At 35.8% G+C, this 11,324-nt stretch overlaps 1 protein-coding gene and 1 pseudogene across 1 annotated transcript; one reads left to right on the top strand and one right to left on the bottom strand.

Annotated features, from left to right (window-relative positions):
- Nucleotides 1-923: 923 nt before the first annotated feature.
- Nucleotides 924-5,063, bottom strand: LOC132616569 (V-type proton ATPase subunit c2). The gene is made up of 3 exons (XM_060331068.1): nt 4,879-5,063; nt 3,234-3,519; nt 924-1,361 (listed from the first exon to the last, which is right to left on the bottom strand). The coding sequence occupies exons 1-3, from the start codon at nt 4,955-4,957 to the stop codon at nt 1,229-1,231; spliced, it is 498 nt and encodes a 165-aa protein (XP_060187051.1). The 5' UTR covers nt 4,958-5,063; the 3' UTR covers nt 924-1,228.
- A 4,522-nt stretch (nt 5,064-9,585) lies between these two features.
- LOC132619318 (aldehyde oxidase GLOX1-like) lies at nt 9,586-11,249 on the top strand (annotated as a pseudogene).
- Nucleotides 11,250-11,324: the final 75 nt, after the last annotated feature.

The raw sequence follows: 11,324 nt of genomic DNA, 5'->3' as shown, positions 1-11,324 counted from the left end.
ATGCTCCCTTCTCCTCTAGTCAAATATATTAACTTAAATCAAACCATTACAGCCCGAATGTTTTCTTTGTCCCTGGCTATAATCCATCCATTTTAATTGGCTTTGACGTGTGTATAAAACTTACAACGTTAGAAAGAGCTCAATTTCTAAAAGTTGAAGCTCTCAATGTATGATATGAATTTTTCTCTCTTTTGTGGGTTAGTTGTCAATAGTCATGTGTGTAATTGCTTATAATGAACTGAAGTATGTATGATTGATTGTATGAAATAATGTGATATTTATATCATATTGGACAAAAATCATATAAATTTTGTTTTAAGATGCTTCACATCAAACCGCAAAAAAAAAAAAAAAAAAAAAAAAAAAACCGAAAATGAAAATTCTAACTCTTATTGATTCGGTTTGATTTATAAATATAAAAAAAAAACAAATAATTTGGTTTGATAAATGAAAAAACCAAACCAATCTAACCTATGTACGCACCTAAATAGAACCATCCAAAAGCAAGTACTTACCACCGGTGAAGCCTATCTTTTTCACTTTTTGACTTAAACCATCCATATCTGTAGCGCCGGTGTGACTAATCTATATTGGTGCCAGGTGAACCTACTAAGGGAGGTAAAAAGTTCTGCATTAAAAGGTTCTTCATACCCCAAAGGTCGAAGCCTAACTCAAAAGTCTAAACATCTAGTTTTGCCGTTTTGGTGAATGAATCTTAACCATACCACGCTCAGCTGTAGTAGTGAAGTTATTACTTTCAATTTAACAAGACTGCTTAGCTAAAACTTCAAATACTATGTGAAGTCATTGCTGGTCAAAGGGCAAAACATTGGGTCAATTAATTTTCACTTGAAAGCACAAAGTACTCAAAGACGGAAGAGTAGACAGAGAACAAATCCAACAACAAAATTAAGACAGACATGGGGAGAAAAATCAAGAGATACATAGATAAAGAATTATAAATATTATGTTAGACGTTGACATAAAATAACACAGGAAGCATTTTACATAAATCCTTTGTTGTCCTTGAAAAATGGAGATCTTTATTGAAGGAGATCCAATCTACAGAAGATCAACAGATTTGGACCAATTCTGCAAGCCAAACGATCAACTAAATAATCTTGGAGCCCAAAACACAAAGTAACATAATTCAGCAGCCAGACTATCTCATCCAATGTGGAAGAACAAAAAGATAATTCACAGTTACGGAGCATAACATGTTCGTCTTCTACTCTGCTCTGGACTGGCCAGCACGAGAAGAGAGAATGATGCCGACAATAAGGCCATAAAGAGCCAGGGCTTCAGCAAAAATAAGAATCAGAATCATCCCAACAAAAAGCTTGGGCTGTTGTGCGTTAGCTCTGTGAATAACAGAAACAAGAAAAGAACCATAATTAGTTTCCCCTTCTCATCTCAATTTCACAGAAAGGCCTCCCTCGAGTAAGGTAAAAAATGAAGTTAGTAAAAAGGATGCTACAGTAAAATAATGGATCATTATACACACAGCCTCTATAAGAGAAGAATGGAATTGCAATGGAAGTTATCACACCATCATACTGGAGACCAACTCAGTTTACCTTTCTTTTTTTCAGTAAGTAAAAAATCTTTCTGTTAATACCTCATTGGGGATATTGCAATCACTAATCAGTACTAGCAGACAGCAACTCAAGTAACTGACCAAAGTATAACCGGAAAAAAAAAGAAGTAGAGTATAACTTCTTCATATTAAAAAAATAAAGTATAGTGTAACTTTTAGGGTTTGTTCCATTTTCGTTTTCTAAGGTCCTATCAACATGCTGAACTGGATATTTATTCCAAGGTGCTGATCCACCACCCCCCAATGTCTCCCCTTTGCGCCTAACTGCATTCAAACCACCAATCCTACCCCTCCAATTCAACCCACCTCTGCGATGGAATTTGCGTGATCCAATTAAACCTTAAAAAACAGTTCTATTGCCCTTTACCAACAACAGATGAACTTCACTCGACCCATAATGGATGGTTATCTACTTATCAAAAAGGGTCTTTGAAACTTTTGACAAAATTGTCTACCTTTGTAAATGGAATAGGGATAGCGAAGACAGTTTTATAAAACGACAGCTATATGTAGTCAAAAAGGGTCTTTGATACTTTTGACACACTTCTGTACCTTTCTACATAGAATTGATAGCCAGGGCCCAGTAATACAAACACAGGAGCGGAATATAACATGTTTCAGCTAATTTTTTTTCTTTTTTTTCTTTTGACAATAGATAACATGTTTCAGCTAAATTTGATCCAATGAAGCTACATTTAAGCTTCTTCGGTAATTCTGTTTTTCTACCGAGACAATATGAACCATAGATTACAGGATATTCTTACAAATACAGCTAATCAAGGCGAACACAATATCATCATATCGGTGAATGCAGGAACCAAGTATGGAAAAATCTAGTAGTCTAAGCTCATCAGGGAGTTTCAAGGGACAGCACAAATAGACTAAAAGCTCTAATTGACAGAAACTCTTCATCCGGTTGGTCAAAAAAGCAAAGTTGACAGAATAATGGTGATGATAATGGGAGTTATTGTGTATTGTGTAGGCAAAGTTATCAGTCTGAAGAAATTATGCAGTGACTGCCTTAATGATTTAATACTTTTATTGCTTTCATTGAAGATGAAGCTTCACTTTTTCGTTTGTAATATTGATACAGTTCCCAAGAATGTATACAGTGAAGAACCTTTGAGTCCTTTCACAACATGACATCACGGTCAATTACCTGAAAATTATCATATAAGATCTATACAATTGAACCTAAGTACGAAGGGATAAGAAACAGACGATAAACTTTACTGAACAATTCCTCATCATTCATTTAAGACTGAACAATTAAAGACATAACAACAAGATCTTTTCATTTCCAGCATAATAATAGTAGAAAAAGCTAGAAGATCCACTGCAACTAAAAACCCACAAGGTAGCCAGAAAGCCTGGCACTAGTAATCGACCAAACCAACAAAAGAATGGCACCACTACTATTTTGGTGTTAAACAGTTTCTTCTTTGACCACGATCTTTCCAAATACTTTTTAGAACACCTTTAACAATAAAATCGTGATAAATAATATTTTTCTTATATAATTTATGAATATGCAAAATGAAATTTAAGAAATCATGACTGAATTCCGCAGGGAAGTATTTCAAGACCAATAAGAGGACCACGCATCAAAGAGATAAAATTATCAGAGGAAGGTTACCTAACACCAGCATCGCCAACGATTCCAATAGCCATACCAGCAGAAAGGCCAGCAAGACCACAAGCAAGACCAGAAGAAAGGTGAGCATAACCATCAAAAAGATAATAGGACTTGGTTTTTGGGTTAATGCCAGTGCTGATAATGACAGCTATAATCAATCCATAAATACCCAAAACTCCAGCCATAACCACAGGCACAATAGACTTCATCACTAACTCTGGCCTCATCACACCCATAGATGCCACTCCAACCCCACTCTTAGCAGTACCATAAGCTGCACCCATACCTGAAAACATTGAACACAGACAAACAAACATTAGCAGCAAAAAGAGAAGATATATTTTAGCAGCAGCGGTTCAGACACAAACTAATTTCAGCCTCGTAGTGGAATTATTTTATTTTTTTTAAAATCATAAAATTATACTTCCTCTGTTTCAATTTGTTTGTTTGGTTTTGACTTGGCACGGAGTTTAAGAAAGTAAAGAAGACTTTGAATCTTTTGTTTGTTAACTAAAGATATGTAGAATGTACCAAAATGTCTGTTAATCTTGTGATCTTAAACATGCCATGTGGAAGTTGAATTTAAAGAGTTGCCAAAAAAGAAAAGAGGCATTCTTTTTTAAACGGACTAAAAAGGAAAGTAAGACAAACAAATTGAAACGGAGTGAGTACACAAATAATTAAACATTGTTAGCATTAAGAAGGGGTGTAGCTTTGTAATAGTGTTCCGTGTGCACCAACCGCGTTCAACTCAACCTACACGCACGTGCAGACACACAAACTGTCAGATGTAGATGTGCGATAGCAGTTCACCCACTACCTTTGTCTTGACTTATATATAGAAGGTTGGAAAAAATAATTCAAAGTTGTGGGAAGCCAAAATTGGTTAGGATTTGGCATTCTAATTCAGATCTAAGTAGCATTTATAGACAGAATTATATCATAATAGGTTTTTCTGTTTTGAGTTAAAGTAAGTTGCTTACTGTTATAAATAGGAGCGCCGCTAGCTATTTTTCAGATTGGTGGAGATTGTAGAGAGCATTCAAACATTCATAGAGAATTTGAATAAATATTTTTCCTTCATAGATGAATTATAAAAATTACTCGCTGCGTCCCAATTTATGTGATACTTTTCACTTCCCGAGATTCAAACTTTGACCAACATTTTAAGATGTATTTTTCACCAATTTTATATGAGGAAAGTTGTAACTTATAGGACTTTTCAAATATATAAATTCTAATTTTAAAATAAAGAGTTAATCTAATAAGTACAATTTAGCTTCAAAGTTTAGCCAAATTGACTCTAAAAAAGGGAAAAGTAACCCATAAATTGGGAGAGAGGGAGTATAAGATTATGACAAAGATACATAATTAGCATAGTTTAGCGATTCTGCAGCACATAGAGTCGAAAAGTCTTTGAAAATCATAAAATGTTATAATACATAAAGAAGCATAATTAGCAATTCAGGGACGGACGCAGTACGACAGAGCGTATGTGTGTTTAGTTAGAACATTTTCAGAGCAAGCTTGCACACATAATAGAGATATAGTATTAAATAGTATCCACTAGCTTAATTATTAGGATCCGTTTGTTATTAGCATAGGATTGACAATTGAAACCCTAGATCTAATAAAGAGAGAGTACAGGAGAAGACTAAGGCAGCAGCAGCGCCAAGGAAGCCGAAGAAGGGAGCCGTTTCATCACCGCTGAAAGTAGATGCCATTCCAATTGAATGATCGGATCTGAGAAGGAATTTCGAGAGAGAGAGAGAATATGTATGTGTGTGTGTGTTTTATTTGTGGTGGTGCGTGTGCGGATGATCTCAATCTTGCTCTTTAGAATTTGGGATCGTCAACGGCCCCACCACTAGGACTTGCCCTGCACTTACTTCCTTTTTTCTATTTCTTTTTTCCGCCTCTCTATTTTTTTTATCATAAATTATCGAAAATGACTCATTTATGTCACTCGTCAATAGTTTCGCTCATTTATGCCATCAAACTATAAAAAATAACTCATTTATGCCACTCATCAATAGTTTGGCTCATTTATGTCATCGCTTGTTACCAAAATGACTCATCCATGTCATTTTTCATTAACGCCAGTTTAACAATACTAGATATGACACATAGCCTCCAAATAGATTATGGTTGTGAGTGGGTAGGGTGTATGGTTCGGATTTTTTATTAATTTCAGATTTAAAATTGGGCTGGTTTAATTACGATGTAGACCTCTAATTAGAGGCCACGTGTCATATCTAAAACCAGCGTTAATGAAAAATGGCATGGATGAGTCATTTTGTAACGGATGATGGCATAAATGAATCAAACTATTGATGAGTGACATAAATGAGTGATTTCTGATAGTTCGATGGCATAAATAAGCCAAACTATTAATGAGTGGCATTAATGAGTCATTTCCAATAGTTCGATGACATATTTGAGTCTTTTCCCTTTTTTTATTCTTGTAAAATTATGAGAGGAAGGACTTTTGGTAGAACAGCAAAGTCTGCAACCCTCCACCTAAGTTGTTATACAAAGTATGATGATCATTATTAGACTATAATTTAAATATCATGTATGTTTTTTTTAGACCTAAATTCGTAAGTAGGATAACAATTGAATTTGTTCAATAGTTCAAGGACACATATATTAAGATGATCAAATAATGATGTTATTAATGCTAATTTGTTCGATAATAACAATAGGATATGATAAATAAAAATAATGGACAACGTGAATAAGTAAAACAGAGTAAGGAATTCTTATTCAAGGTCTATGGGGCAGTTGTTTAGCAGCGTCTCCGGAAAGCAGTAGCTTCGTAAACTTAAAAGTTTAAGAGCTTGAGAACAACAATGAAGTAAAATAACATTCTTAGTGATGAAAAATCAAATGAGGGAAGGGATGTTTTTATTGCCTAACCCTAAGTAACATTTCTATATCGCATGCCGGCCCCTCAAGATGATCATTATCTACGTGACTGAGAGTCTTTAGGAATGAATCTTAGATTCTTCAGGAACGTACCTTTTAGACTTACCTTGACCTGCCAATATCTTATATGTCTCGTCACCCCGAAGCTAGGCGGTTTCGCATCACAACTTCGGTCCTTCAATGAGAGAGACTAACTTCACCGGTCGTGCTCAAGAGTTGGGACCGGTGTCGCCTTGCTGAGTCATGCCCGGTCTGTCGTTACCTTTCACGTGTCACCTCCCGAATAAAACGACCTTCAAGTCCAGGTTTTACCCCATCCCCCACTTTCCAGGCATCAATTAGATTGTGTTTGGAAAGTGGAAGAGTTCTTACACATAAAACTCGAGTAAGATATATGTGGGCTAAGAAACTCCATACACCGTAGCTAAATTTCTTCAGCAGTATAATATTATTTGTGTATCTATACCATACCTTAATTTAGATGCATATTCGTATATCTCTTTATACTTGCCTATGCTTACTTTATGTTATTTATATACACTACTATTTTAAAGACTTGTCTAGGGGTAAGACAAGGGTGGGGAGGATCGATGATCTTAATGGTCTTTTAGCAATACACACTTAAGGTGACACTGACACATAAGTTCATTGTTGAGTTTCAGCATTCAATTTTGTAGCTAAAGTGAGCCATCCACGAAATACGGGGAGGTAATTTCAACATTTTATATTTACTTTTCAGTATTTCTACAATTAATTTTGAGTGGTATTTTATATTAGTTGTATGCAAACTTTAGTTGCTACATGACTTTGTTCGATTATTTCTATCACAAATTTGGCATGGATTCGTCTTTATGGGTTCTTTTTAGTGATTTGCTCCATTAATACAACAACAACATACCCAGTATAATCGCACCATGTGATGTCTGGGAGGGTAGATTGTACGCAAACCTTACCCCTACCTTTTAACCCGCGGGGAGATTGTTTCCGGTAGATCCACATCTCAAAGAGAGATATAAAAAGAATTAGTAATAATAGAAAGTGATAATAAGCCGAAAATAGCAGAAAGATAATAGGACAACCTAGTAAAAGAAACAATCAGATAGTGCTAGAGGTAATAACAAGCAATCCAAAGCAGTGTAGAAAGGCATGACAAAATACTATCGAAATATAAGGACCTACAAGAGTGATACTACATTTGCTCCATTAATAGATCCTTGAAATTGTCTCTGGTTTTGAATTGTCATTTTCTTCCTCTCTGCTATCCACTTCCCCCATAATAATTTCCTCGATCTCTTCCTTATGATTTTGGGCTAAAGCCATAATAGGGTCGAGATGTGTTTGTGCAGCTTACTCTTCACTATTCTCCCTCATCTCAAATATTCCTCTGAGAGCATTTATAAATTATGTAAATATTGGGTAAGGAGGCTTCTTTATCATCACAGTGCGAAAGCTTCTATACTTGCTATCAAGATTCCTAGCAAATTTGATTACTTTTCTATCTTGTCTAAGGGTTTGTGTATAACCATGAACATCATGATTAAGAGTTTGACCCTAGCTTAACAGTTTCCTTAGTTTAAGGAAATTATTAAACTTCCTTAAAATTCTTTCGCATTCCATCAATTAACTTTGACCCTATCTTAACAGTTTGCAATTGTTGCTTCAACTGAAATTAATTTCTTGTATTTGCTCTCTTATAGATAAGTGTTTCAAGACGTATGTCCATATATTTTTAGCCATTGAACATCATATAATTTGGAACATTAATTGATTCTGTTGTCATTATTCTGGAGAGTCAGCTTCTTATAACTATAACATCATTTTCTTACCATTCAGAGAACATGCAGTTAGGATTTATCTCTCCCTTCTCATTTTCTATTACTTTGGTTGGTGGTTCTTGTTTCGGTCATGTTGCTTTCTTTAAGTGTGTATGAGTTGTAAGATTTGTGTCTTTCAAACAAGATATAGTTGGCTAATTTTAATTTAATGCGACAACTAGCAGTGAGTTGGGGGAGTGAAGAGGTGAAACCGTGAAAGCTGAGTGAGAGACTTGCATTTGATGATGCATCTGTGGTTAAGCAAGTAGGGAAGAGGTTCAGAATTGTAGTCTACCTATGCTCTAATAGCATGAAGAAATTTAAGGATAGATGAAGCTCTTCATTTTAGAATATTGCTTTCTTGATTTCATTCGTCTGATACAATATACAAAGGAATCCCCTCCTAGATCGTACTTTTTCTTTATTAATGCCATTCACACCAAGTTAGAGTTACCTGTGATGTTAGGGGTTTGACATTGACCGCTACCTTGTATGTCATCACCAAAAAAATATTTACATAAGAAGAGGGTTAAACCGTACCTCCCAATTCCTATTAAAGATTATAGCAATTTCTAATCCGTATAAAGGGATGGGATGGGGATCACTAATGAAGCTATGATCCTAGACAAAAACAAGAAAGGTCCTCCTAAATCATATGTCGTTGCCGTATCTCCATCTATTGGTTATTGTATACATGACAAATACAATCTGGATGCTATTTCTTAGAGACCATCGTCTACACAACAGAGTCACACACAACTCATGCATAAACTCAGCTGGTTTAGGAGTCGTCCAAATTACACTTGAGTCCAAATCTGGTTGTCTAACACCATAAAACCATCTTCTTCTCCTTTCACCCCTCCTGTATACTTTCCCATCCATCTCTAGAATAATTGAAAAGAGAGAATATATTCTTCAAGAAAAATTGTCCTAACTAACGAATTTACTAATAAAAGGCAATGTGAGAAAACACCTAATGATGATAAAAGCATAACATGCCAAAGGACCTTGCCTAATATCCATGCTCTCCCAATTGAATTAACAAGATTATAGGCGAGGCTAAAAAAGAAACTTTAGAAGTGAATAATAACTACTGGCTTAATAAGCAAGGTTCAACGTTATCCCAAATGTTATGTTAATATATTCCGTTTCACTAGCTTATCGACTCAAGCTTACCAAAAGAATAAAACTGGATAAATATATAAAAGGACAAAAAGTTAGGGAACATATATTGAAGATGTTTGTGCCAAAGTGGAATGAAATTGGTCGTAACTAATTAATCATGTTGAGATTATTACGCGGTACGTAACCTACTGAATGTAAGAATTGCTTTTACATTATCAATTCATATAGCTCAAATCTTTGTGGGAGAGTTTAAGTTCTATCCATTTGTAGTATAAAAAGATTATGTTTATAGGGTAATTATTAGGTATATAAGTCTTTATAAAAAAGCATCATTTGAGAACTGAGACTTCACTTCACTCAACCAAACATCTAAACATCAGACTTTTCTTCACTAAACCAAACATCTTAACCAAGAATAAAAGCCCTTCTGCTACCTTTGCATCTCTGTCTGAATTTGCTAGAATCAAAGAATAGCAAAGCTCATGATGACCACTAAAAGAACAATTATTCTTTTCTTCATTCTTTATAACCTCCTTGTGCTACTACCATGTCATGATCAAAATTTTGCCTATGCCAAAGGGGGCAAGTGGAACCTACTAATGTCAAGCATAGGCATATCAGCCATGCACATGCAACTTCTTCACAATGACAAAGTCATCATCTTCGATCGTCTGACTTTGGAAAATCCAACATCTCATTGCCTCATGGCAAATGCAGAAAACACACAAATGAAACATTAGAAGTCGACTGCACTGCTCACTCTGTCGAATACGATGTAACAACAAACTCTATACGACCTCTCATGGTCCTCACCGACGTTTGGTGCTCCTCGGGCTCTGTCAACGACTCTAACGGTTCTTTGATCCAAACGGGTGGCTATAACTATGGTGAAAAAGTTGTAAGAGTTTTCAGACCTTGCAAAGGTAATAATATTACAAGCTGTGATTGGAGAGAAATTCAACGTGGCCTACTTCAACAACGTTGGTATGCCACTAATCATATATTACCGGATGGCAGACAAATTATCATTGGCGGTCATAAGGCTTTTACCTACGAGTTTTATCCCAAGACCGCTTTAACCCAAAATTTGTACAACTGCCATTTCTTTTGAAGACAAAGGAACCTAAAGTGGAGAATAGTTTATACCCGTTTGTTTTTCTCAATGTGGATGGTAATTTATTCATATTTGCTAATAACCAAGCTATCTTGTTTGATTACAAGAAGACTATGGTGGTGAAAACGTATCCACAAATACCTGGAGGTGATCCGAGGAATTATCCAAGTACAGGTTCTGCAGTTCTTCTTCCATTGAAGAACTTGCATGCACAAAATATTCAAGCTGAGGTATTGGTATGTGGTGGAGCACCAAAAGACTCGTACTTGAAAGCAAATCAGAGTATCTTTATCGATGCATTGAATACATGCGGGCGGATCACAGTAACTGACCCGAATCCAGAATGGGCTATGGAGACCATGCCAATGGCGAGGACAATGAGTGACATGGTGATTCTACCAAATGGTGACGTTTTGATCATCAATGGAGCAGAGAAAGGCACTGCCGGGTGGAATTGTGGCAGGAACCCCGTTTTGAGTCCGGTGATTTACAGACCTGATAACCCGTTTGGATCTCAATTCGAGATCCAAAACCCAAGTAACATACCAAGAATGTAGCATTCAACATCAGTTCTGCTCAGAGATGGTCGAGTTCTTATAGGTGGTAGTAATCCACATCAATATTACAACTTCACAGGAGTTAATTTTTCCCACTGAACTAAGGCTTGAGGCATTTTCACCATCTTATTTGGATTGTGAATCAGCAAATTTATGTCCATGAATCGTTTCACCCCATTCGCAAGTTGAATTCAAGTACGGGCAAAAAATACTGGTTCAGTTTACTGTTTCCGGGAGAGTGAACAAAAATTTGGTCATGGTAACAATGGTTGCACCAGGGTTTAACACACATTCATTTACTATGAACCAAAGATTATTAGTACTTGCAAATGGAAACGTGAAACCAATTGGAAAGTCAGCATACCAAATCGATATAGGCACTCCGAATTCGCGTCAAATAGCACCACCCGGATACTATCTTCTCTTCGTGGTCTATCAAGATATACCAAGTGAAGGAATTTGGATTCATATCCATTGAAAATAATAAACTATACCCAAATTCGTTTCTATTTTTTTTTTTCCTTCAGGTTTGTGCTTTATTTATGGGTTAACA

Source organism: Lycium barbarum, chromosome 11 (assembly GCF_019175385.1).
Source record: "Lycium barbarum isolate Lr01 chromosome 11, ASM1917538v2, whole genome shotgun sequence".
Lineage (NCBI taxonomy): Eukaryota > Viridiplantae > Streptophyta > Magnoliopsida > Solanales > Solanaceae > Lycium > Lycium barbarum.
Note: the sequence above shows the minus strand (reverse complement) of the source record. Positions and strands in the feature narration are given on the sequence as shown.

Excerpts from the sequence above, each read along its gene's own strand:
- LOC132616569 (XM_060331068.1), bottom strand. The coding sequence starts at position 4,957 with ATGGCATCTACTTTCAGCGGTGATGAAACGGCTCCCTTCTTCGGCTTC. Across the intron at positions 3,520-4,878 it reads TGCTGCCTTAGTCTTCTCCT|GTATGGGTGCAGCTTATGGT; the intron begins GTACTCTCTCTT and ends CAATGTTTTCAG. Across the intron at positions 1,362-3,233 it reads GTTGGCGATGCTGGTGTTAG|AGCTAACGCACAACAGCCCA; the intron begins GTAACCTTCCTC and ends TGTTATTCACAG.